The sequence below is a fragment of the Onychomys torridus genome, chromosome X, assembly GCF_903995425.1.
Source record: "Onychomys torridus chromosome X, mOncTor1.1, whole genome shotgun sequence".
Taxonomy (NCBI): domain Eukaryota; kingdom Metazoa; phylum Chordata; class Mammalia; order Rodentia; family Cricetidae; genus Onychomys; species Onychomys torridus.
Window position 1 is genome coordinate 51,120,448 of NC_050466.1, and position 27,725 is coordinate 51,148,172.

At 44.0% G+C, this 27,725-nt stretch overlaps 1 protein-coding gene and 1 pseudogene across 3 annotated transcripts; one reads left to right on the top strand and one right to left on the bottom strand.

Annotated features, from left to right (window-relative positions):
* The first annotated feature begins 9,439 nt into the window (after nt 1–9,439).
* Znf275 (zinc finger protein 275) lies at nt 9,440–21,563 on the top strand. 3 transcript variants are annotated; one of them, XM_036174467.1, is made up of 6 exons: nt 9,440–9,707; nt 11,698–11,774; nt 17,444–17,535; nt 17,980–18,088; nt 19,109–19,210; nt 19,608–21,563. In XM_036174467.1, exons 2-6 carry the CDS (start codon nt 11,747–11,749, stop codon nt 20,768–20,770), a joined length of 1,494 nt encoding a protein of 497 aa, XP_036030360.1. In that variant the 5' UTR covers nt 9,440–9,707; nt 11,698–11,746; the 3' UTR covers nt 20,771–21,563. The 3 variants fall into 3 exon arrangements, with proteins under 3 accessions (XP_036030360.1, XP_036030358.1, XP_036030361.1); XM_036174465.1 differs by having other exon boundaries at nt 9,440–9,580; XM_036174468.1 differs by lacking the exon at nt 9,440–9,707 and having other exon boundaries at nt 9,742–11,774.
* On the bottom strand, nt 18,489–18,600 carry LOC118574946 (annotated as a pseudogene).
* Nucleotides 21,564–27,725: the final 6,162 nt, after the last annotated feature.

Sequence of the window (27,725 nt, forward strand, 5' to 3'; positions counted from 1 at the left end):
TCTCACCTCTTCTCTATACAGCCTGGGCCCTCTTCCTGACAGTACTATGTGAGTCTTCCTTTCACTTCTTCCTCAACTTCCACTGGGGAACTGGATTCAAGGGGAGTGAGTCTCTATGACACGGAATACAGGCTGAGGATATCCATGGGGTGCCCCAAGGTCAGCTATGCAGAGATTAGGACCCTCTGAATGGTGGGATTTCAGGAATAGGAATCAGGACAGCTGAGCTGAACAGATCTGATCTCCACCTCCCTCTTTAACTCCATTTTCAGCAAAAGCTGGACATCTTAATTGTTATTCAGTGTTAAAGGGTGTGCCACATGTGAGCCCAGCCTCCCATCTGAGAACAGGCCAGTGGGTAGAGACATAGTATCCATAAGACATTATGCAGTGTGAGTGCCTGGGAGAGAACAGAAAGAAGCCCAATTATGGCCAGCACAGCACTGATCACCAGCCATGCCCAGGAGCAGTTCTAAGGCAAGAACAGTACATGGGCTATTAAGCTGGACCATAGGAACAAAACCTCCCATGGATGCTTAGGGCACTACAGATATGGCAGCAAAAAGTGGAGAGTTCATGGCTATCATGACCTACACTGTCACAGGTAGTCACCATAAGCACAGGGCTTATACCTTCCAGACTGTTTCTTGGAAACTTCAAAAACACACTGATGTTAATTGGGGCTTCCCCTGATTCAGAAGCAACCGTCATTATCAAGAGAGAGCTCATCACTGTTAATCATTTGTCCAGTGTCCTCCAGCTGTCTTTCTCGGTTTGTCACCCTCAACCAAGTGCTACATGTCCCTAAACTGTGATTCTAGAGCTTATTACCATTAGCTTGCCTCCCATAACTGGGATGTTTTTCTAAGACATGGGCCGTGGGAGCTGATGTCCTAATGAGCTGTATACACCAGTTAAGATTTGAAACTTTCTGTACCTAGAGCCCTTTACTGAAGAGAATTATGATGCTTCCCACCTCCCTTCACAAGAACTCCTCTGAGGGCTTGTCTTAGGACTACTATGGTAGCTTGAATGTAATTAGCCCCCATAATTTCATAGGGAGTGGCACTATTAGGAGGTGTGGGTTTGTTGGAGGAAGTGTGTCATTGTGGAAGCAGGCTTTGAGGTTTCCTATGCTCAGGATACTGCCCAGTGTCTCAGTCAAATTCCTGTTGCCTGCAAGATGTAGGATTCTCAACTACTCCTTCAGCACCACATCTGCCTGCACAATGACATGTTCCCTGCCATGCTGATAATGGACTAAACCTCTGAAACTATAAGTAAGCCACCTCTATTAAATGTTTTCCTTTTAGGAGTTGCTGTGGTCATGGTGTCTTTTCACAGCAATAGAAATCCTAATTAAGACAGCTACTATTTCTGTGATGAAACACCATAACCAAAAAGCAAGTTGTGGAGGAAAGGGTTTATTTGGCTTGCACTTCCACAGCACTGTTTATCACTGAAGGAAGTCAGGACAGGAACTCAAACAGGGCAGGAACCTGGAGGCAGGAACTGAAGCTAGAGGCCTTAGAGGGGTGCTGCTTGCTCGTTTGCTGCCCATGACTTTCTCAGCCTGCTTTCTTATAGAACCCAGGGCCACCTACCCAGGGATGGCTGGGCCCTCCCTCATCAATCACCAATTAAGAAAATATATATCCTATACAGACTTGCCTGAAGCCTGATCTTATAGAGGCATTTTCTTAATTGAGGCTCCATCCTCTCAGATTGTGTCAAGTTGACATAAAACTAGCCAGCATGGGGCTGGAGAGCATGAAGGTACCTCCATCATTCACTCCCATGCCTTGCCTGAATCAGTATTTGTATGTGGAAGATCTTGAGTAGGAGTTTACTATTCTCAGGCTCCAAACCCTTCTTATTTGGTATAGAGACTAGTACTTGTGGATCTCAGAATCAGGGGTCTGCTGTCTTTTGGGGCCAGAAATCATGCTTTCAGATTGACATAGGGAACTCTGATCAATATGTGGGGTACCCATGGAAGGCAAGACCATGGGCAGTGCCATGGCAGGCAAGACCATGGGCAGTGCCATGGAAGGCACAGGGTGGAGAGCCAGGTGAGTGTGTGCTAGGATGATCACCTTGTGCAGGGACTATGGAGGCCCACAAAGGTTTCCTAGTGAGATCTGAGCTTGCTTTACCCAGCCGAGCTGCATAAGAGGATTGCTTGACCACATGCATGGTTACTAGGTGATTAGAAGGGTCTGCACTTGGCTGAGCTAGAGGGGTGTCTTTTGCTCCACTCCTTGGCATTCCTTTAAAATTCCTTTAAAAGCCCTTAGAAGAGAGAGGGGGGCCAGTGGATATGATCCAGGTACTCCCAAGGCTATCCTGTGTTTCTGTTTCTCTCACCTCTATCCTTCTATCTAAATGTCTTATCTCTCACTCCTCAAGAGTACCCTGGGGGAAAAGGTGGGAGCTAAGAGACTTCTTAGCTGGGCTCCCACAAGGGACAAGTGGATGTAGGACACTGAGAAGGTCAGGTCCCAGTCTTAAGCATCATAATGTGCCCTAAGAACATGGCCACAGGTCCCTAGGGTAATCTGAGCTTACCACAAAGCTTGCAGCAGAGTAATCTGTCCACTTGCACTGATCATCAAGGCAGGAAAATAGTCTGCCTCAGGACTGCAAAGTGGCTGGCAGGCACCTGGGCTTCTGTCTTGGCCCATACCACTCTGAAGTGAAGGAGTCAGGGCATTGGATGAGTTCCTCTAGGAACAGGCCAAGGGTGAAGGAGAAAGACAGACCATTCGTCCTTTCTGAATTCTCTGCTCTGCAGGAGAGGACTAGAGTCTGGGAATGGGGTAGCCACCAGGGCCCTACTGATTCCTAGTGACCATGGAGGAAACATACAAAATCTCTCTCTCTCTCTCTCTCTCTCTCTCTCTCTCTCTCTCTCTCTCTCTCTTCAAGACACATTTTTGACTCTACACAGTCTCAGTCTCACACTGTCACACATATTCAATTCAAGCTCACCTTCAGTGACACACACTCATGCTCAATGTATTCTGAGAGACACACATGCTCCTAACATTCAAAAACACACTCATTCACAGTCAATGACAGTAACCCCATTCACTAGCAATACTCATATATGCATTCACTATCAGGAACACACACACACACACACACACACACACACACACACACACACACAGAGCCCTCCACTCTGACCAAGGGACAACCTTGCTGTGGATATCGCTCTGTGTAAATAAAGTTCTGATTGGCCAGTGGCCAGGCAGGAAGTATAGGCGGGAAAAGAGAGTAGAGAATTCTGGGAAGTAGAAGACTGGAGAGAGACACCGCCAGCCGCTGCCATGGAAAGCAACATGTAAAGACACTGGTAAGCCACAAGCCATGTGGAAAAGTATAGACAAACAGAAATGGGTTAATTTAAGATAGAAGAAGTAGATAACAAGAAGCCTGTCATGGCCATACAGTTTGTAAACAATGTAAGTTTCTGTGTGCTTTCTTGGTTGGGTCTGAGCGACTATGGGACTGGCAGGTAAGATAGTTTTGTCCTGACTGGGCCAGGCAGGAAAATCTAACTACACAGCCTGAGTGCTGTGTTAGGCTGAGATGAGCTATCCCTGCATACCCTTTTTTGTTGTGCCATCCAATTCTGTGGGGGCGCTTTCAGAGGAATCAGTTGTTCACTCTCTGTCCCATGAGTAGCACCCAGTTTACCTAGTCCCTAAATATCCTTCATTAAAGAGACTTGAGTTGGGCTCTGCTTACTAGTAGAAGTAGACTAAATAGGATGAGTAGACAAACACCACCTCTGAGTCTTACACAGCTTCTGAAGGGAAGTCCTACCACATGCCCTAATCCTTGTAGACTCCCCTCTTCACCATGTTTTCTAGGTAGATGCCATCTGCCACAATACTCACTACACTGTCAAGGATCCTGAGGCCTGCCTGGGTACTGTCTTGCACTCTCCCTTGGTATTGGTGTCTCCATGCTGGCTGTATCCTTGAACACACAGAGATCCTGCCTAGCTCTACCTCCCAAGTGCTGGGATTAAAGGTGTGCACCACCACCACCCAGCTTCTGCTATGGCTTGCTCTGACCCCAAGGCAACTTTATTAATATACAAATAAAATCACATTTCAGTACAAATAAAATATCACCATAAATCCCTCACAGGTGAACCAGGCAACTTGGGTTTTAGTTAATTCCAGATGTAGTTATTGTGGAATATTATTTTAAGATGAGTTAAATTTGTTTATGCTGTGGAACATTTGTTTAATGATACAAAGATGTGTTGCATTCTTTTATGTTGCATTTGTTTAACTCTGTGAAGCTGTATTATTTTACCTGTCTAAAACACCTGATTGTTTTAATAAAGGCCTGAAAGGCCAATAGCAAGGTAAGAGAAAGGATAAGAAAGGCTGGCAGGCAAAGACAATAAACAGAAGGAGAAATCTGGAGGAAGAAAGAAGTCACCAGAGAAGGGGAGGACTTCAGGGGCCAGCCAACCAGCTACACAGCAAGCCACGGAGTAAGAAGTTAAGAAAGGTATACAGGATAAAGATAAAAGCCCAAGGGCAAAAGGTAGATGGGATAATTTAAGTTTAGAAAAGCTGGCAAGAAACAAGCCAAGCTAAGGCCAGGCATTTATAAGTAATAATAAATCTCCATGTGATTTATCTGGGAGCTGGGTGGTGGGCCCCCAAAGAGCCAAAAGAGTAAAAAAAAAAAAAAAAAGCAACCAACAACATGTAGTCAAATTGACAACCAAGAATAGCCATCACAGGCACTAAGTGCTTTTACCTATTGAGCCACTCCCCAGACTCTTTAGAAAAGTTTTCTGATAGAAAATCAATTTTGTTTACAAACTATAGAACTGTTCACGTTTTATTTTGTTATGCTTCTGGTTTGTAAAATTGTGTCAATTTTATCTAACTTAAATGATTGGTGTGAAGCTATTCATTACATGCCCTCATTATTCTCTAATACCTACATGATCTGTGGCAATACCTTTTTCATTCCTGTTGCAAATGATTAAATACATCATATTTTTCTTAATTAATATTCCAAGGGTTATAAACCTTGTTACTTTTTAAACCATGTATGATTTACTCATTTTCTCCCTAGTTTGTCTTCTGTTTCATTGATTTCTCATCTTGTCTAGAATACCTCCTTCTTTCTACTTATTTTACATTTACTTTGCTATTTTTCTTTCTTCATTTTGCTAGTCTTAATAATGAGACTCAATAACTGAAAAAAGAGAACTATAAATCAGTATAGTTAATGAACCTAAACATAAAACATTCTAAAGAACATTTTAGCAATGTGAATTTAAAAATGTTAAAGGATAGAATGTCATATCCAGAGATGCTCAAGGAAATACAAGTCAAAATGTAATTCAACATATTAACAAATGAAGAAGGAAGAACTGGATAATTAACTCAGTGGTTGTACCTTAAGCATTTGAGAAACTCCAACATCCACTGCAGATTTTTTTAAAGAATTATTTTAAACTCCCAGAACAAGTTGACAATTTTCTTAGCCTGACAATAGATATCTGTGAGAAATATGTAAGTCTTGCCATGCTTAAGAGTGGAAAGTGAGTGCTTTCTTTTTAAAATGAGGGCCAAGAAATGAATGTCTACTCTCACTTCTGTTCAACATTTTACTGGAGTTGATATCAATAAAAATTAGCAAGAAACAAACATCTCTGACCCATGTAGTCCCTCTTGAAGGTCTCATTGATTGATTTTTTTTTTTTTTGAGCCAGGATCTCACTGTGTACCTCTGGCTGTCCTGGAACTCACTCTGTAGACCAAGCTGTCCTCAAACTCACAGAGATCCACCTGCCTCTGCCTTCCTAGTGCTAGGATTAAAGTTGTATGCACTGCTACATGGCTTGAAGGTCTCATTTCCTTTTTTTTTTTTTTTTTTGGTTTTTCGAGACAGGGTTTCTCTGTGTAGCTTTGTGCCTTTCCTGGGACTCACTTGGTAGCCCAGGCTGGCCTCGAACTCACAGAGATCTGCCTGGCTCTTCCTCCCAAGTGCTGGGATTAAAGGCGTGCACCACCACCGCCCGGCTGGTCTCATTTCTTAATATGATCAGATTGACAGTTCCTAGACTTTGAAGGTATAGATTTAAACCATAACACCGAGCCTCAGTTATTTTATTGTAGAAGTACAACAGGCTAAGAATATCATCAAATTGTTGAGTGGAAGCCACCAAACAGGAAGCAATATACAATTCTAGGAAATACAAACAACTTTGGTAATAGTAAGCAAATCATTGGCTATCTGGCCATAGGAGAGGAGGAAAAAGAGATCACCAGGATCTGATGAACTTTCAAGGTAATAGATATGCTATTGACTTCATTTTTGTGGAAGACTTCATAGTTGCTTGTGTATTTATGAGACCTTATCGAAGTTTAATTACCACAATTTAAATATGGATTTTTTGCATGTCAAATTCCAGCACATGTGGTTTTATTTTTAAAAACACATAAGAAAAAGACAACTGTGAAGAGTTGGGCAAATAATTTGAGCAGACACATTAGAAAGGAAGGTACAGAAATGAGCACTTCAAACACAAAACATATTTAATGTAATTAGTCATCAAGGAAATGATGCCAGAAATCACTTCACACCCACTTGAATGGATAAAAATAAAAGTTGGCAACATGAATGTTGATGAGGATGAGAAAGAAAGTGAACTCTCACATATTTCTGGTAGGAGTTTCAATTGCATATCCACTTTGAAAAACATTCTGGCAGTTTGCTAATAACACATAAAACTACCCTATGACATGGCAAATTCTCCTCCCAGGTTTTTACTCAAGAAAAATGAAAACATATGTTCACACAAAAAACATGCTAAACTATTCATATAGTGAAAAACAACCCAAACTGGAAACAGCCCACATCATAAAGTGGTGAATAAATCAACTAGCCGTACAATGAAATGTGACTCAGCAATGAAAGGAAAGGGAACATATTTTAACAATATAGAGGAATCTCAAAAATATCATAGTAAAGGAAAGAATCCAGACATAAAATAGTATAAAAAGTATATACTGTCTGATTCCGTTCTCATGCAGGAATAGGCTGTCTATGGTGAAAAAATTAGAATAATGGCTTCCCCTGTGGAATCTTGCTATAAATGGGCTGGAATAGGATGCATGGGAAATTTCCAAACACCTCATAAAGGTTTATATCTAGATGGGGGTTTAGGAAAGGTATTTGTCAAAACTTAGCAACTAGATCTGTACATTTCACTCAATGTAAATTTTGCTTCCAAAAGATCAAAGGACAGTACATAAATATTGACCTCCTCTAGTTATTGTTACATGTAGTGGGTAGCCATTCCAGCCTTGGCCTGGAAGTTCCAACCCCCACTGAGGCTTCGGTAATGGTCACACCTACAAGGCGGGGCTGAGAGAGGACGCTGAAGACCCAGGATCAAATGGAGAGGCTTCTCTTGGTTCTAGGACCCTGGACGCTGGAGGTAGACTGAGCAGAGTTATCCAGAGAACACCGCCAGACTGCGCCATACTTCACCATACTTTTCCCAGACCCTGCAACCTATCCCTTCATTTGTAAGTTACCCCACAAAATAAACCTCCCTTTTAACTACGTGGAGTAGCCTTAATAATTTCACCAATAGTTACACTTGCTGAGGTACTTAGTGGTAAAGTATATTAATTGCACCTTATTTTGAAGTATGTTGGTAAAATAAAGACAAACATAGAATCTTGTAAATACAACATAATACTGTTATAGAGGATTAAGGATTGGTACATAGGCACCAGCTTTCTAATGTTCTGTATGTTGCAAAATTTTCATAATAAAATGTAGAGAGAAAATAAGAAAAATGGTATCTAACTGACAAAATTGTTACAGGAATAGAAAGGGGGAACTAGAGAGATGGCTCAGAGGTTAAGAACACTGGCTGCTCTTCCAGAGGACCAGGGTTCAATTCCCAGCAACTACATGGCAGCTCACAACTGTCTGTAACTCCAGTTCTAGGAGATGTGATGCTGTCTTCTGGCTTCATGGGCACCAGTCATGCATGTAGTACACATACATGCATGCAAGCAAATAAACCATACATAAAATAAATATAAATATTAAAAGAAGAATAGAATGTAGGTTGTATTCATTACAATGAGTTAAATGCTTATGAATAAAATGAAAGAGGAAAAAGGTAGAACACATCCCCCAGAATCCACTCAGTGCCATGCTTCTCGAGCCTCTTTTCCTGTCCTCCCAGCACTCCAGAGATCTATTTGTGTGTTCCTGTGTATGCACACGCATGGGCACGTATATGTGCCTGTGGAGGTCAAAGGAGTACAGCAGGTGTCATTCCTTGGCTTTTAAGTATGGTCTCTCACGGGCCTGGAACTCGCTAAATAGGCTAGACTGGCTAGCCATCCAACTCCAGCCATCCACTTATTTCTACTTCCTAGTACTGGGATTATGCACACGAGTTGCCTCTCCCATTTTTAACGCGGGTACTAGGGAGTGAACTCAGGTCCTCATGTTTGCAAGACAAGCACTCTTCAGGCTGAGCTAATTCTCCAGCACCTGACCTTCCTTTCTTATGCTGGATATGCCAAGATTATCCGGATGAGAGTGTGTTTTATCTTTGATGTTGCTTTTGGCAGCAAATGCTGCATTTTCACAGAAGTATGCACATATTTCCCTCTTGATCACTACAAACATCACCTGGATAGATGTTGGATGAAGTTCTAGCCCCTCGTCTGAGGGTTTTTATGTTCATCTTTGTTTATTAATGGCTTACTCGGGAAACCACTTTAAGAAAGCAGTTACTTGTGTCGCTAAGGACGCGCAAAGCAGAGCAGTAAAGTTGACCAAAAAAGTCATCTTGAACTGGCAACCGCTTGTAGCACCTCTAAACCAGGACACTTGTTTTAGGATTCATGGTATAACCTGCTATTCTGAAATTCGGATTTCTGTTATTTACTGGTCTGTGCCCCCTAATACACATACAATACTCTCAAAGGGGCTCTGAGGTGCCTGATGTATGGCTCTTAGGATAGGCATAAGAGTCTGTTTTGTTCACGGTTGTATTCTCCGTGTCTGGCACAATGAAGGCTCAGGCATGACTTTATTCTTTTCTTCAGTGACTTACCCCAGCCCTAACATCATTATGAAGGTCCTAGCCTTGTCAGTTTCTTTATTGTCTCCACCACTAATCAATTTATTTTGCTCATTTATTCATTCATCATTCTTTTTTTACGTTTTTTCCATGTTTATTCTCTCATCACACAGGATACGTGCGTTTTGCTCCTCTAATCTCACCTACCCCACCTCCTCTCCTCACCCCGCCCCAGACACGCCCCCATCCGTCCTAGCTCCTTTCAGGCCAATCTTAGCCAACAGGCTAGGCGGGACCGGTGCCGGGGCGGGGCTTCACTCTCAGTACCTTAGGCGGCGCCCTGCTCCGGAAAATGAGCCGCCAAGCTGCTGGGCTTCTCCTGGGCTGGCGGCTCTCGTGACGCTTCCTGCCACGCCAGATCTGCTTGCACCGCGCCAACTCCGCTTCTGCAAAGGCCCAGAGTCAGGCGCTGCAGGCCGGGTGAGCGTGCAGACTACGGGAGGGACGTGCAGCTCAAGTGATCGTGAGAGATGTGTTCGATCAAGGATGTGTGGCCCAAGAGAGCCTTCGGGGTGGCGGTGGCGGGAGGATGTGCTTGGGGCCTTGAGTGAGTGCGTGGACCGCGGGAGAATATGCGGGGGAGGGGAGTGGGACAGAGTGGGGAACTGCTTGGCCTTGGAGCAAGCCATGGGCCGAAGGGTACCAGTCTCTGGTGGTGGGTGGCCATGGAAAGGCCTTGAGGCCTTCTCGTGCAGGGTAGGGGGCAGCGGTCAAAGGCAGGAATTGCGGATGTGAGGCCTGTGCTGCTCTTTGGAAGATGCTAAGGATTGGGAACGGGTCAGGAGCTGGGGGTGGACCCCCACACACAGCCCCTATCGACATGGAGGCCGCACATGGAGGCCGCGGGCATTGGCCTAGTGGAGAATGGCTGAAGAGACTTTTTCCAGTATGGGGGAGGGGTTGCACCTCTGGGTCCTGAAGAAGATTCCAGCTTGGGGAGACCTACCTTTCCATACGAGTGGGTGTTGCATGGGGATAATGGGGGCAGGTATGTTGCCTAAGGCAGAGAGCTGGGGGTGCAGAAGATTCCTTGCTGGAAGAAGAGAGTTTCTACTGTGGCCCTCCTGGAAGCCACATTTTCTGGCACTACTCCATGGCCCCCTTCTCCTAAAGTCCTTTGCTGGTTCCTCCAGTCTATATTTGGGTGATTAATTGCATGTCTTTTTACACACGCACGTACTCCCACTTGTCTCCTGCCCAAAGCCCATGGTCCTTTTCAGCCTCCCCCCCACACACACACACACTCCTGGCTCTCTTCCCAGAGGGCTCACCCTGTGCCAGCTGACACCCTCTAGTCAGCCTTGTACTCCCAGGCAGCCAGCCCCCTCCAGTCTCCTTGGCCAGTGGAACATTTCCTCTTAACCTTCAGCCCCCTACATTTTCCTTTAGCAGAAATTTTCGAATGGGACCAGCATCTCTCCCAGGACCATTTGTCTTCTCCCTTCTCCCATTGGGCCTTGTCATAGAAACAACATTCGCAGTGTCTGACACAGTCTGGTCCATTGCTCCAAAGTGGTCCTGGATCTGTATTGAGAATTCCATGGGACAGATTTCTAGCCTTCTGTCAATGGTAGAACCCTTAGAAAATCTGCTTAAAAGTGTGAGTTCTCTTGCCCAAAGTCTGACCACCAGCACAGCCTCAGAAGGAAGCTCCGGGATGGGAAACCTGTCTGATGGGAGACTCTAGGGAACCTCCAAATTCTAGACAGCCCCAATGTCTGCATGTTGAAAGATGCCAATTCCGTGACACCCACCCAGACCTGCTGCTTTACCACTAGAATTTTCACTAAATCAAAAGTCTGGTTTCTAGCACAGTTATCCAGCCCTTCCAAAACTGTCTGGATTCTTTGGATGGCCTGGGACAGCTGTATAGCCTTTCACCATATCCCCAGTTTGGAATCTTTTATATCCGGAGAGTGTAACCTCAGTGATTCTATACTTGCAATTTATTTTGAGTTTTAGAAAGATGTCAGTGCATATTCTTGGAGAAATGGGCATAAACCTTTCCTCAGTTAAACACAACAAACACTACAAAATCCCCTTCTGGTTTACCTTCTGGCTTTTTGTAGAATGGAATAAAGAGGGAAACCTAAACAGAGAGACAGGTGCCCAGGCAAAGTGAGAGAGAAAACAGATTCCTTCCCACCCACACATACAGAAAAAGATAACACAGACACAAATATCCCAAGAGAAACAGACTTTCGTGGTAAGGCAGTCATCCCTTTTAGCCTTTTAGGATTCTGTACTTTTGAGGAGCAGCCAGATTTCACAGTACACGATGGGCCTATGAGCCTCTTGCCCACCTCCTAGCCTGCCAGATTCATTTAAGAACATAAAGGCCAGGAGCACCTGTAGCCCCAGGGCCCACTCAGAAGTGCTTGCACTGTTGACTCACTGAGGTACAACCAGGCCTTGGCAGTGCCAGTTCAGTTATACAGCTTGTCCTGCCCTTGAGCACTCATTATCAAAAGGACAGGTTCCTGGAAGGTGCACATATGAGCCTGCTTCTGTTCACCCGAGTTATTTCAATCCAACAGGTGAGACTTTACTTATTGGACTAATCTCTTGGAACTGTTCTAAAACAAGATGAGTCATCCCTGTGTGTCTCTTTTGGGTAAGTCTACATGTTTGCAGAATGTGTCTGCTGTGCTGCTGGAAGGTACAAGACAATAAAAAAGTGTTTGGGTTCTGGAAGCTCATATATGCTAGTGTTGCTGAACTACTTGCCCAGAAACAATTCTGGCAATCTTAGACACACAGTGCCAAGGAGAGAAGGTGTTTGGCAAGGAAAATGGGGAGACCAGGGGATCACTGTGTGGGAGAAGGAGCTGAAAGCACCCATTGGGACCAGATCTCTTTCACGTGTTCCCAAACTTGAAACACATTTGCCCTGGCCTTAAAGGGAATTGAACAGTTAAGTTTTGTGCTCTCTTCCAGTTTTGTTTCCTGGTGGTGTGATAAAACACTCTAACCAAAAACAACTAAGAGAGGAAAGGGTTTATTAAGCTTATACTTCCAGGTCATAATCCGTCATTGAGGGAAGCCAGGGCAGTAAGTATGGAGGAACACTACTTACTGACCTGCTATCTGGTTCACTGCTTAGCTAGCCTTTTATACAGCTCAGCCCCTCCTGCCTAAGGGTGGTCCCCTCCAACATCAACCATCAACCAAGAAAATCTCTCCTAAACATGGCCACAGGACATTTGATTGAGGCACTTCTTCAATTAAGGGTTCCTCTTCTTAGGTGACTCTAGGTTTGTGTCAACTTGATGATAAAACCTAAACCAGCATGTCCTAAAGATATTCCTTCTATAGGTTCTCATTTCAATATTGAGGCACTCTAGGTGTTTGGGGCACCCTGGGAAGCTTTTGGAAACTTCTAGATGGGTCTTATTTGAGTGACATTGCTGCCTTTTCCTGCCCTGCTGCCACAGAAAGATAATACCTGTCCAAAGAAATATAAAAGACACCAAATTGTTCACCAGTTTTTAATGATGTAAGTTGTTTTATATCGCTGTTGAATTCAGCTCTCAATTTCTGTTCTTTCAGGTGAAAACAAAATGACTATTTTGGGTCCCTTAGTGTTTGTAATTCCATGCAGTAAATTCAATAAGTTGCTTAGGTAACTTACATTGTGACTAAATAAAATTCTATTGTGTCTGTATACCATATTTATGTATCTGTTGATGGATGCTCAGGCTGATTCTATGAATAATACTGCAGTAAACACATATGTGGAAGTATCAATGACTATACATTAATACATTTAAAAAATTTTTACATATTGCTCTAAAGCAAGATTTTCTCACTACATGAGCTCTGGTGTTTTAGAATTCACAGTTGTCCAGCCCTGCAGTTGACACTGACACTGTTGTCGTACATGTTTTCTCACAGCAGATGTTTATTAAACAGCTGCAGCATACATGGACTTGGCTATGCCTAATATGAAATTTGCAGTTAACTTTGACAAAGCCTTTGTGCTCTGGGTATGGATAGTCCTGGCCTTTGTGTCCCATGTAAAGAAAGACAGTGTTATTTACATTAGAAGTTGGTTTGTTTTCCTGCAGTGGTTCTCTCAGCTGTCTTTCCCAGTTATAGGTACTAGTGTACCATGGAAATTTCTTTAGGCTTCAGGGTATGCTTTTATATCATAAATAAAAGTGTCATATGTTCAAGGTTAGTATTACCCTCCATGTCAATTGGTTGCACTATGACTTTCATGTTCTTCATGGAAATGCTTTGACCTTGATCTCCAAAGATCTATTTCAGAAGGCAATGGATACCTGTGATTATCACTGTTGTCACAGCATCCAGCTTCTTTTCTAGATTATATTCCACCATGTTAAAATGGAATAGTTGTGCAACACAGAGACTAAGTGATCCAATTGTCTTCAGGATTGGTGGTAGTTTTATTTTTGATCACAGTAGGGATTCATGTGTATTATCATTTTTAAATGATTTTCCTATACTTATGATAAGATCTTTTACCTGCCACACTTAGATAATTGGGTAGAGTTTAGCTCCCTTTTGTGAAAGCAGGGCCCACTTTTGCCCTCTTGTTTTCATGAGTACCTTTTAAATGATCTCTGTGTGTTCAAGTTCTCTGTTACTATGGGTACCCATCACATAGCCACCAAGAGCTAAAGTGCTCTCAAACCAAATCCCTGGAGTGAACTAGTATAGGAAGGGCTACTCCTATTGCAATATAGGAAATATTATTAACAGTTCTTTTAGAGTTATAGCTCTAGAACTTTAACAGTTAATCGTGCCAATTAAGAAAAAACACTTTAGTGGGATTTGCTCCGTTAAAGGTGGATACTTTGGAAGACGTGTGTGTGTGTGTGTGTGTGTGTGTGTGTGTGTGTGTGTGTGTGTGTGTAAAACAGGAAAAGAATGATGTATGTATTTATGCACTGAGGCTCTGCAATGGCATGTTGATAATATGGTTTAAAAGTAGCTACAAAACATTCATCTATACCATGAAGCCTGCACAGTGCTCACTATCAACTGATCTTCTGGTTCTGGCTTGGGTGCATATGGTTATACATTCTTTATTTTCTGGAAAATGCTGGTGATAACAACCAATTCTAGGTTATGATAGTGAAATTCTGTGACAGGAGACACACAGCTCCAAATATTCATCCTATGTGCTTCATAAAAGGAAGCTTGCTCCATTTAACAAACCGCTCTGGCTCACGTTGATTCCATTGTTCCACAATAAATCATGTCATGTCCTATGTGGTGCCAGGAGCTGCTACAGATACCTGGAATTTAGGGGTAACCAATAGAGAAAAGGCCCTGTCCTGTTGGATCAGATTTGTTTTCTGAGAAAAATAAGCAACTTCCATTAGTGAAAATGTTTGAAGGAAACTGCCAGGGCTGGAGAATAAAGAGATTTTAAGGAAGTAACATTTAAGTTAAGGCCTGAATTATTAGAAGGAATCTTCTGTGATAAGAGATGGTATTCTTGGCAGGTTCACAGGCTTTGAGGGCCGCAGCCTTGGCATCTATATATCTGCATGAAGGCTAGTGTGTATGGATGGGGTGATTTTGAAGGGGGGCAGGATATGCAATTGTGTACTAGATCAAAGCTTATTACTGGCTTGAAGGCAAGAAAAGGTTTATAATTAGGCCATCTTTTTCCAGAAGTGCATACATGTGATGTCCCTCTCTCCATTTCATTTGAAAACACCAATGTCAGTTGGAAGTGAATTGTTTTAAAAAACAAAATCATATAATAAATTTATGACCAGTTCATTGTGTTTGTATAAGAAGTCAAAATCAAACTAGACATTGAATGCATACCAAAAGAAGAATCCATTAAGGCAGAGGAACCCTGCTTTGGTGCCACTGGAACAAAGAGAGGGTTTGTCTACTGAGTATCTCAGGATGACCTCACACATTCGGAGAAACACTTTTTCTAGGCAGTCAGCTAAAAATGGTTGGGAGGGCTTGCAAGGACTTTGAGGTCACATTAGACCTTCTGCCCATACCTTTCTATAAAGCTGATAGCTTAAGGAGAGGGTTCCAAAAAGTCTATGCTTAGACTTTCTGGCCACTCACCCTTCACAGACTGTTTACAGATTTCCACTAGTCCTCTGTAACTGTTTTCCACATATGGGTATCCTAAGAAATACTGGTCTTATTGTCTGACCTCAGGGCCATTCTCCTCTCTCCTTGGTCTCAGCCCTGTTCTCTAGCATGCTGAGCATCTGTCTTGTCCCAGGTTTACCTACCAAAGGCTATCTAAAATTGGACCTTTCTGATACCAATGAAATTCTGCTTGATGTCTAAAAAGCCACACGTTACACATTAAAGAAACTGAAGATCTTTCCAGAGCTTGTCTCTCTTCTTTTGTAGCTACACAAACATTGAATCAGTGTGCTTATAGTCCTTGGGAGTTTCATTCAATACTTGTAGTCAGAAAAGATGTAGTAGGAATCTTAACAGGTCTTATTAATAAGAACAAACCCAAGGCCAGTTATTGGGGTGAATGCTGGAAGATCAGAGAAGCAGAACAAGCCACAGTTTCCTCACCTTGCTAGTTCCTCAGCTGGTCTTGTTTCCTCAGACTGGAAGCCTCTGAGTCCTCATCCATAATGGATCTCAGCTGAACTGTGTTGCTCCAAAACCTAAAAGCTTAACCAGCCAAATGCTGAACCAGCCAAATGCTTCTAGTTTCTGGTCTTCATGTCTTTATATACCTTTCCCTTTCTGCCTCCACTCCCTGGGATTAAAGGTTCGCTTTCTGGGATTAAAGGCGTGTGTCACCATGCCTGGCTGTTTCCAATGTGGCCTTGAACTCACAGAGATCCACCTGGCTCTGCCTCCCAAGTGCTGGGATTAATGGCGTGCACCACCACCGCCCAACTTCTGCTATGGCTTGCTCTTCCCATTTTCTAGCCACCATTTGTGGCTCTGTATCTAGTGGCTGTCTGTTCTCTGACCCCAGATAAGTTTATTACCTGCACAGTATTTTTGGGAACACAATACCACAAAAAGATTCAAGAGAAGCCTTATACATACCTTTTTACTTGTTTTTCCTACATAGCACAGTGCTTTCTGAACTCTGCCCTGCAACCTTCATCTTCCCCTACCACCCTGAATGCTAGCTTCTGATGCGGTTGCTAAGCTCTATTTGTTTGGTTTCACCCCTCCTACACTCTCATTCTGGATGTTGCCTCCAGGCAGAGCACTGAACTGATGACAGGAATTGCCTCATTTGTTTATCTGGGGATCTTGAACCTGTGCTTCCTACTACCCTAGTATTAAAAACTATTGTTGAAAACTTGTTTGTGGATGTTAAATCTCTTCCTTGTTACTCCATCAGGGCCATATGTGGAAATTTCCATTCACCCCTTCTAAGATGCCATATTTCAGGTACTCTTTCTGGAGTACCAGGGTTTTTGTTGTCCTTCTGTTAGTGCTAAGATGCTTCCTTTTCACTTAATTATGAGTTGAATTGAGTTGACATCAGAACATGAACTATGTGGCTGTTTCTTTGAACTCACTGAAGTGGGAAGCCTGTAATGCACAGGCATCTGTGGTAAGCTTACAGTAGCTCACTTACTTGGCAACATGGAGGAAAAGGTCACACACACACACATACACACTTCAGAACTTTTCTTTATCAATGTAATATTTGAAGATCTTTTCTTAGAAGTATTTTTCTCCAGCTGTTTTTCCAACCTCCCATTTTGATGAAGAACATTAAAGAGGGTTCTTCATGGTTTTCTCCCAATGACTTGTTACACTAGGGGGTGTTTTTAAAGGCCCCACTGCTAGTGAAGAAGTCCAAGTTCTTGCTCTTTGCCATCTCTCTTCCTTTCAGTGGCCCCATCAGTTTCAGGTGTCCATGAAAGGACCCCTTATCTCTGAGTTATTTCTTCTGGTTCTCTCTTTAGTGTGCTTCCTTCCTGTATAGTGTGTGCATTGGCCTCATCCAGGCTTACTTTAAGGAAACCCTGTAGTCAGCCAGTCTCTGGCAGCTAGTGTTCCTGCCAGCAACTCTCTGTAGCTGTCTTTGTTTCTGCCTAGGCTAGCATTTGTTTGTCTTATCTTGCCTCCCTCTGGCCTACCTATACTAATTCTTTGCCAGCCTACTTTCCTGCTGTTTCATATATGTTTTCTCAGGCGTACTCATGTTCTGCCTTGCCATTCAGCCCCACCTGGAAGAGAAGACGCTGTAAGATTTAAAACTAGGGAATAGGAAGTCACTAATGCCATCCCTGGGGACCAAGAAACAGGGCTGTTGTTACTCACAGCTTTTTTCACTTTCCTTAGCTCCACCTGCTCCCCAAGGTCTTGCCCTTCCCCAAGATGGAGCCCCAGGAAACCAGGTCCTGGCAGTCCCTCTTGAGATGCCGGAGGCCCAGGTGAGCTGTGCTTCCCTCTTGCCTTGCTTGAGATTTTGTCACTGCTCCCTGATTTTGGCCTCAGCCTTTGCCTCTTTGCCCAGCATGACATGCAGCAGAGTATGAGCCCTGGCTGCTGCCTTCGTTCCTATCCTCTGCTTCTCTCCCACAGGCTGCCAAGGAATGAATGCCCAGTGTGCTTATGATACCCACTGTATATGTGAGAGAGCTAAGTCTGTATCCTTTGGGAAGACAGTGGGAGTCCCAGGGTCAGACAACCCAGGTCTCCTTGAGCTTGATCATGTTTTCTTTCTAGGACTCCTTGGGATTGTGGTTAGAGATCCACATTAGCAACATACACAGATGTGAATACTTCAGGTCCTAACCTCTTGCCCTTGGCATCACTGGTGCCACACTGCCTCATTACAGATTAGGTTAAAAGACTATTAATGTGATTTATTTCAGGGTTTGGTGTCCTTTGATATTGTACCGTGGCACCTCACAGAGCAGGAGTGGCTGAGTCTGAGCCTGGAGCAGCAGGCACTGGCATATTCCAGGGATGTGACCTCCATTGGTAAGGATGCCCCCAGAACTTCTCAGACTCACCATCTACTGAAAGTAGAGTTGGGGATACATGGCCACACATACACAACTTCACTTTGCTCTTCCTTATTGAGAACACTCAAAAACAGAGTCTTCCAACTCATCTTGGCATGGAAAGATCTCTCCATTCCTATCTTTCACTTGAAAGACATTAGAACAATAGTCAGTGAAATGTTTGAGCAGGAAAAGTGCTTGCCACAGAGCCTGCTGACCTAAGTTCAACCCCCAGAATCTATAAGGTAGGAGGTGACAATCAATAGTGCAAGTTGTCTTCTGACTTCCATAAGCACACCATGGTATGAACATGCCCACATAGTCACATACAATAAAGAAATAAATGTGAAAAAAAATTAGAGCAAACCTGTCATAATTTAGAGTACTTTTAAAATTTAATATATTGTCTTCAGATAAAAAATATATCAGACATTAAATTGATCAGAACAGATACTATACTTGATTTTAACCATAAGGCTGAGATGGCAAATTATATCAGTTATATCAACATAAACAAATGCAGTATATATACTATATATGCACATATTGTATATACACACACATAAATTATACAACCATATGGCTAGTTGATTGGAGCTCATTGTTGAGAGCTCTTGTTTATCCATCAGGTGTTTGCATGGGGTGGGGGATTTTTGAAGGAAGAACTATTAAGAGTTTGGTTTAAGAGTTGTAGAGGTCTGGGAAGAGCATGGCATTCAGTGGTGGGGTATTAGAATGGCTCAATGAATTAGAATGGGGTAAGTTCATCTGGCCAGGATGCTACCTACTATTTTTCTGGGGCCTCTGTTGAGGGCCCAGAGCCTGCATTTCTAAAGTCCCCAGAAGGAGCTGGTCCTTGGGAAGTGCATTTGCACTGCATGTATGACTTACATAATAAAGTCATAGACAACATAGGAAATTTAGAGGGAATCTCCTTTGACAGCTCTTCCCTTGTTCCTCCATACTTCTATTATCTGCTGCCTTCTTCCATTAACAGGAGTTCCTGTTGTGAGTCCTGCTTTGGTATCTCACCTGTCACAAGGACAAGTTCTGTTGGTATCAGATCCATCCCTCAGCACAGATCACACTGAGCACGCTGGTGAGCATAAAGGAAACATGAAGAAGCAGTAGGAAATTTGGGAGAGGGGTTGAGATTTGGGTTGGAGGGGGCTATTGAGCTCTTGGAGTTGAAGTTAGACTCAGGAAGATTAGCTAAACTTGTGGGGTCTAGGATTAGGGTAGAGGGCCCAGTTGAAACTCTGGTAATGAGGTGTGACTGCCCCCTTGCCAAAAGCAAAGGCATCTTCACAGCTCCTTTGATAAGCAATGTCCACAATCAGTGCTCTCCCACATTTCCTTCTGGTGCTTGCTTCTGATGGCTTACAGGCCCTTTGGTGCTCAGCAGTTGCAGGAGAGGGGATTATCAACAAAGGAAAGTAGCCTTTTTCCCAAGCCTTCTGTAAACTGTGTGTCTCATTTATCGTTTATTATTGTAGAAAGCACCTCGGTGACCTCCCACCAGAAGATGGGTGAAGAAGCCCAGCTGCAAGAGATGGCGTCCACGAGCTCCCCGAGGGCCAATGACCCCAGCGCTGAGGTCAAACAGAATGGGGACTCTGGGGGAAGGGGAGGGAGCCCACAAAGTCTGCCCATAGAACACCATTTTGCATGTAAAGAGTGTGGGGACACCTTCCGCCTTAAAGTGCTCCTTGTTCAGCACCAGAGGGTTCACAGTGAGGAGAAGGGCTGGGAGTGTGGCGATTGCGGGAAGGTCTTCAGGGGGGTATCAGAATTTAATGAGCATAGGAAGAGCCATGCAGCTTTGGCCGCTCAGCACGGGCCTGGCCCCAGTAAGGCTCTGGAAGATGCCTTGGAAAAGAGGGAGCAAATGGAGAGGGAGGCGAAGCCCTTTGAGTGTGAGGAGTGCGGGAAAAGGTTTAAGAAGAACGCAGGCCTTAGTCAGCACCTGAGGGTGCACAGCAGAGAGAAGCCTTTTGATTGTGAGGAGTGTGGGCAGTCCTTCAAAGCCAACACCCACCTCTTTCGACATCAGAAGCTTCATACTTCGGAAAAGCCCTTTGCGTGCAAGGCGTGCAGCAGGGATTTCCTGGACCGCCAGGAACTTCTCAAGCACCAGCGGATGCACACGGGCCACCTGCCCTTCGACTGCGATGACTGCGGCAAGTCCTTCCGTGGTATCAACGGCCTGGCAGAGCACCAGCGTATCCACAGCGGCGCCAAACCCTATGGCTGTCCTCACTGCGGCAAGCTGTTCCGGAGGAGCTCAGAGCTCACCAAGCACCGGAGGATCCACACGGGTGAGAAACCGTATGAGTGCAGCCAGTGCGGCAAGGCCTTCCGCCAGAGCTCCAGCCTGCTGGAGCACACGCGCATCCACAGCGGTGAACGGCCTTACGCTTGTGGCGAGTGCAGCAAGGCATTCAGGGGGCCTTCTGACCTCATCAAGCACCGGCGCATCCACAGTGGACTGAAACCCTATGAGTGCGACACGTGTGGCAAGGCCTTCCGGAGGAGCTCAGGCCTGAGCCGCCACAGGCGGATCCACAGTGGAGCCAGGCACTGTGAGTGCAGTGAGTGTGGTCGTGTGTTCAAGAGGCGCTCAGCACTGCAGAAGCACCAGCCCTCCCATCGGGAGTAGACACTGCCTTGGGACCTATAGCAGGGGTCCACAGAGGCCATGGCTCAGTCAAAGGAGATGAACTATTTTGTAGTGCTTATATATTTTATTGTGTGAGAGGTTGGAATGATTTGTACTGCCACCAGCAATTTATAAATGTTCATGTTTCCCACTACAACTATTGAGGGTAACTTTTACCATTTTAACATAGCTTGGCTACTTTTCCTGTCAGATAGTACTGTCAAGGTATTTTAATCTTCACATCTAGAATGAGAAGAAAAATCTGCATATGGGGGTCTAGTAGGGAGATGGGAAGTCCTTTTCAAGCTCTACCCCTGAGTGCTGTTCAATGGCATCAATATGATAATGCACCTTTCTCGAAAGGAAAATTGCCCCAAGATTTTGGCCTACTTGAATTTATAAAATTTTAGGGATGTAAATAGATCAAATGCCATAATATTTAATTTATTAATTTAGTTTATAGATACATATTGTAAATCACATTATATGGAATAATATATTAATTTAGAGAATACTCTTTTTCACCATACTCCATTTGTTTCTAATTCTTCATGTGCATTTTTGACCTCACCAACATGGGAACCTGTTTGAGTCATCAGTCCCCTCTGTTTTGAGTATGGTAGCACTGTGACAATCCCTGCATGAGGCTCTCACCGGAAGTTTCCTCTCAAGCCATAAAAACGTATTCATATAACATTAGAACCATTACTTTGTGTTTTTAAATTAGTACTGTACCTACAACATAACCACTTAAAGTGGTGCTTTCCCAAATGGCCTTTAAAAAGGCTTTTTTTTTTTTTTTTTTTTACATTTCATACATTACTTTTGGGTCACACTCCTAGTAAAACTTACTGAGCTGGAGAAGAAAATTTTTTTTTTTCGGTCTCTCATTTTGCTAAGCCGATGTAATCCAATGTCCCCTATGAACACCATAAGCATCAGTTGGGGTTTGTCCTCACACAGTATCATCTTATTCAAAATAAAGTTAGATAGCACCCCCAAATGAGAAGGACATCATCAGGACTTAAGGCAAAGTGACTCCTCCTTCTTGGAAGATCCTCACCTGATATCAGACATAAATGGTACTTCAACCTTCCATTTGCAGCTGTGAAGTGGGGAGTAGTCATAGTCCCTACCTCCTAAGGTTCTCAAGGAGTGTGCCTTGCCTGCAAGAACGCTGCCTGGCAAGGAGATATACTCAGTGAAGGTCACTTACTGACATCCCACAGCTCATTAGTACCAGAAATAAGGATGGACCCTTGGGTCTCCTGACTATTAGTCTCATCTTTCATGCTATGACTTCAATACTATTTCTGTTTTCTTGCATGCAAATTATCCGTTCATCTCCTTTGACTAGATATCAAGTTACCTTTGGATATACTGACTTTATATAGTAGTTCTTTCTATATCAATTGTGATGTTATTTTCCAATTTTTATTGCTTTGCTTTTTTTTTAGTACTTTTATTACATTTTTGTTGTGCAGGCTGTGGATTTTTTTACATATCCTTGAATTCTTTCTTGTCTGTTAACTTGTGACTGTCATTGCTTCAGAACTTAGATATGATGACATTTTCTTTGAGAATTTACTTATAAAAGAGAAGTTAAATCCCTTGTCCACTAAGAAAGTGAACATACAAGGTGGGCAGGCTGGATGGGAATGGACCAGAGAAGCAGGCCCATGCCTCATCCAAGATGCAGACTCTGTATATGTCTGTGGGTAGCACTTGACTATACAACCTGGCCACTGAGGCACACTAGAGACATGTCCATCACACATTTCTCAGAACACTCTGTGACTGTTCATCATTATAGCCCCAGCCACCAGCAACAGGGCTCAGCTTCACCTAGACCAACAGAATGGTCCAAATATGATCTGGCAGTAGCCAGCCATCCTTCAAGCTATCAGGAGCCTTGACTATTTTGGATTCAGCAGCTGAGCAGCAGCTCCACCTAAGAAACATCTCAGACACAGAAGACTCACCTGACTGGTGTGTTATATGACCTCTATCCTCCTCCTATCAAGTGACGCTGGAATGAGAGAGATCAGTTTCGTAGCTTCTGCTTTGGGCAACTAGGATGAGAAATTTATCCATGTGTTCTGGCATCACTTCCTGCAGCCACATTTAAGGGATGACAGCATAGGCCTGGAGAGAAATGGAGCTGTGTTCCTCCAGTAGCCTGCATGCCATGCCACAGAAGCTGGTTGCACCAGGTCTGATCCAGGACTTGGAATGGCCATGTCCGAGAGGAGCAATAAAACAAGATCAGAGGGCAAGAAGCCATTCTGACAGTCCATATAGCACAGAAATTGAAACTGATCACCCTGCAGTTGGGCTTTGCTTCAGGTAGCCCCCTTTAGGAGAAACAGCAGGTGGGGAAGATAGCCACCCCAAGGCTGTGGCCTGAGTTTCCAGTTGTGCCCTGAGGGGTGTTGGAAGGCCAGAAAATGTGCCCTTATTGCAGCCTAGTAAGGGAGGTTGGGCTCTCCAAGGGGCATAGCCTAGAAGGGTTCCCAGCCCATCCTGGGAAGCAAGGTCTGACTGATAATGACCTCTATGATCTTGGCCAGAAGGGCCTCTCTAATGCCCGCAGGCCACCAGAGTGGCTCTGTGGGTCTTCTCCAGGCTGAGAGAAGCCAACAGCAATTGCTGCACAGCAACTCCTATTGCTCTGTGGGCTCAGTTCTGGTGGTTTCTTGTGAATTGGTCTGGACCCACTTCTTTCTGTTATTACTCTTCTCATTGTGAGCTGTTAGGACATGTTTTGTACAACTATTGGGTAAGGAATGTTGACATCAAAGGGGACAAATCTGGCACCTTTGCCTTGAAGGAAATGCCATCTCTTGTTCATTTGCTCATCATTTGTCAAGGTTGACAAAAGGTATTATTGAAGTCTAGAGTAGCACTAACTCAGAAGCCAGCAGTGTGATCACTGTCCAGGGCATGCCCTAGGACCTGACATCTCTTCACATCCCTTCCTGCCCTAATTTGCTTTTTTCTAGTTTGGATTCTGTAATTTTTTTCTCGAACAAATCCTTGTTTTAGAGTTAACACTATAAACCAGCATTCTTTCCATGACTATTATTGGATCAGCTTTTAAATGGTGTTGGTGGTGAAATGCCCACTCTTTCTCCAAACACAATCAGTGTATGGCTTTAACACGTGGCCCATAGTTGCATCCGTTGCCTTGGGTAATGTGGGGGTGGTTTTCTGTGGACCCTCTAGGTGTACTGCTATGTTCCATGCAAATGTGAGCAAGCTTCTTGCAGTGTGTGCTTGTCTATGCATCCATGTATCTACCTCATTGCACTTTTCTTTCTAACCACATATATTCTTGAAAGGGAAAAGATAGCAGCTAGATTACATAGAATTCTGGCTCCCTGTAGAGATCCATCCCTTTACCATATTAAGAAAGAAACCCTGTGTGGCTTTTATTAGAGTTTGTAATACTTGCTGAAATTTTTTTAAAAAGCAAATGTTTACCACTTAGCTGCTTATTATGATTAACTCTATCAATTAGTTGTATTATGTCAGTTAGTTGTATAATACCCACTCTTGAATTTACAGAATAATCCCCACCAGATCACAGTGTGAGCATCTCTCTCCCATGATACTGCAGTCTGTGTGTTTGGTTTTTGTACTTGAAGTGGCATAACACCTGACCTGCCTGCAGCCCTGGGTTGTGGCCCTGTTGTGTGCCACATGAGTCACCACTCCACTTTTGGGACACATTAATTAAGCCAATCCCAGACACTTGATGCAAAGGCAGAAACCAGCAGTCAGACCTGATTGGAGAAGATGGACTTGGCCTTTTAGGCATGTGAAATGCAAAAGAGGAAGCCGAAGCCTGTGGTTGGTATTGGACCATAGAGGGAGGCACAGGTATTTCAAGGAATTGCCCCTTTGAGTAGAACCATAGTGGAGATCTACATGTTCCTGCTGTCCTGCCCAGAGCTACTTGGGTCCCACTCTGAGGGAGGCCTGGATATATGTTCCTGGATTACTGGCAGCTGCCTGCATCAGTCTATGTGTGTCCTAAGCACATACTTCCTCCCATTTGCCTTGAGCCAGCTTGAGTGGGTCTGTGCTTTTTGAAATTTGCCAAGAACCAATTGCATTTGAGAATTGGGTGGCTTCCTGAGAAGACTTGTATTGCTGGCTTTCCTTACATTCTGTCTACCCAGCATTCCTGGCCTAAATTCCAGTTTGATTGACATGAACACCTGTTTAATTGTGGTACTGTATTCTGTTCACTAAGATGGGTAGAACGCTATGCCTTTTAGTCTCCAGGTTTAACCCATGATCTTCTGTATGAGTGTAGTTCCTTTTCCAAACAGCATTTGACTCATAAAATGAGCTCATTGTAGCCTGTTCTACTATTTTGGAAGTGTTTTACTGTTTCCAGCGAACCTGCTAGATCGGGGGATTGATAACAACTCTATTCCTAGTGTGCTTACATTCTGTAGTTTGCATTATGTTGGTTTAGGTACTTACTTTCAAAAATAGAAATGGTATCTTTCAACTTGATCCTCAATACTACTTGCATATGTCTGAGAATAGTAGTTGTGTCCTGCCCAGTTTGTATTCAGTCTTGGGCATTCTTGTTCTTCCCCAATCTGATTATCTTGTCTGTTTTATGGCACTCACTAATAATCAGCCTTGTACTAGAGCTGTTTGTGGACTTGGCTTCTCCTCCCCTTTTCTCAGCCTTCCCCAAACTATTAGATTGTGAGCTCTTAGAAGACAGGGGTGGCCCTTCATTTCCAATCCCCTACCAAATCTAGCACAGTGCCTTGCATCTAGTAGATTTCAATAAATATATGTTAAATGGCATAGGTCTTCCTTGACTCATTTTGTCCAGGCTTCATTTATCAGCTCTTTCCATTGTCTTCACCATGTGTGGACCATAGTCCACACAGAAAATTACCCTCCTAGTATACAGCTCAACTGCCAGCTTGCTTTGGGCAGGGATTTGTGATCTTGGCACTTACTGGACACCTGGAGGGGACAGGCAGTACTGGGGTAGGAGAAGGGAGGTTTTCCTGTAGCCATAGTTGGTTCTCAACAGAAACATCATTTTCTCCATCTCAGTGTAGGCTCCCCACCTCTGAATCTGAGATTAAAGTGCCTACTAAGTCCAGATTTGACTTGCTCAATTAGAGATTGAGAATGAGGTGGCAAATGGGTTTTGGTACTTGAGAGTATCAAAGAAAAGGCAGTAATTGAAGGTCAATCCTTTTGGTAGGCATTGGCTGGCTCTCTGGTGAACATTGCCTCAGAAAAGAGATCAGGCCCCCAGGCTTCCTGACTCCTTCAGATACAAAGGACTCAGATGTGAAGGCAGCTGCCCCTTTTGGGGAAGACCAGATCCAGGATGGGAGACCCAGTGGAAGCAACATTTTAGAAAAAAGTATGACTCCCTAACCAGTTGTTTTCCCTGGATTCTGGCAAGGACCCAGGCATGCCTAATCATCTTTTCTCTAGGATCCCATCAGCACAGCCATCTTATAGATTTGGGTGGGAATAGCATAACACCTACCTGACAAGCAACTGTTTCCCAGTGTAACTGTCCCAAACCCAGCTTAGCTATCTCTGATTGCAAACTAGTTGTGAGGAATGAACTTGTCATTTGCTGTCCTGGTTTTGTATGTTAATAATAATTCCATCTATTTTTTTCCATAACTGTGTATAAGCATGGATCTAGCAAACTTGAGTTGGCATGAGACAAAACCACAGATCATTTGGATAAGCTAAGCTTGGTCTTGAAGCTTGATAGGGGGAGGGAAGGGCACAGCCTAGAATTTCTCCCCCACCCCCTCTCTCTCTCCTAGTGCTCCTGCCCTGCAGAGCCTGATAGCTTCTCCATCACCAGCTTCTGCAGAGGAAAACAAAGGACATTACAGGCTTTCTCTCGACCATTGCCAGTAGTCTACAGTGGATGTATCATTGTGGATTTCTGGGGACCTCTCTAGCACTTTGCTTCTTCCTGTTCTCATGTGGTCTTTATTTATCATGGTCTGTTATGAGCTGGCTGTTTGGAGCCTGGGGCTTATGCAGGGACACTTTGCTCAGCCTGGAAGGAGGGGACTGGACCTGCCTGTACTGAGTCCACCAGGTTTAAATGAATCCCCAGGGGAGTCTTGGCCCTGGAGGAGATGGGAATGGGAGGGAAGGGGCTGGGGAGAAGGAGGGGTTGGGGTCGGGATGGGGGAGGACAGGGGAACCCATGGCTGATATGTAAAATTAAATTAAATTTAAAAAAAAAAACAAAGGACATTAGAGGAAACAAGAATGTGCTTTTTTGGCTCTCTCTTTAGTGGAACATTCAAATATCCAAATATCTTGGACATATCATGTGAAGCCTCCTAAGGAGTTTCTGCTTGCCATTTCATGGGCTGGTATAGGCACTGCCCTTTTCCTTCTGTCCTAAGTTCCCATTGTTATTTATTAAGCGGCGCTGTTTACCATGCAAGAAAAGCCACAAGGTACAACAAAACCCACTGTAAGAGTTTATTACAAGAATAGAGAGGAGGTGTGCATAGGCCTATGGAATGACCGTGCAGGAAGAGAGGGGAGGAATAGGTGGAACCTACTTTTATAGGTTCCCCCCACATATGCAATTTGGGCTTACATAGCTATGCCACACATGAACATCGATTACATGATCACACTGCACAGAGATTATGTGATCATGCAGCACATGGATTACATAGGACATAAGGCCCTGGGATGACTAAGTATCTTGCCTGGCTATTGGACAGTGCACGGGTGGTCATGTAGCTTGGTGAGTAGCTAGGAATTCTAGCACCCATCACACCATCTGCCTTGGCCCACTTGGAGCTTGAGGCCTGCCAAGCTGAGACAACTGGATTATAGAATGGCTTCTGATTTGGTGCTTACTACATTTTAGCTTCCCTTCCCACATGTCTCCTGGCCCATTTTCCTGAAGACTGTG

Coding starts and splice junctions, on each gene's coding strand:
- Znf275 (XM_036174467.1), top strand. CDS start 11,747: ATGAGTCATCCCTGTGTGTCTCTTTTGG. Junction 18,089..19,108: donor CAGGGATGTGACCTCCATTG/GTAAGGATGCCC, acceptor TTCCATTAACAG/GAGTTCCTGTTGTGAGTCCT. Junction 19,211..19,607: donor AGATCACACTGAGCACGCTG/GTGAGCATAAAG, acceptor TTATTATTGTAG/AAAGCACCTCGGTGACCTCC.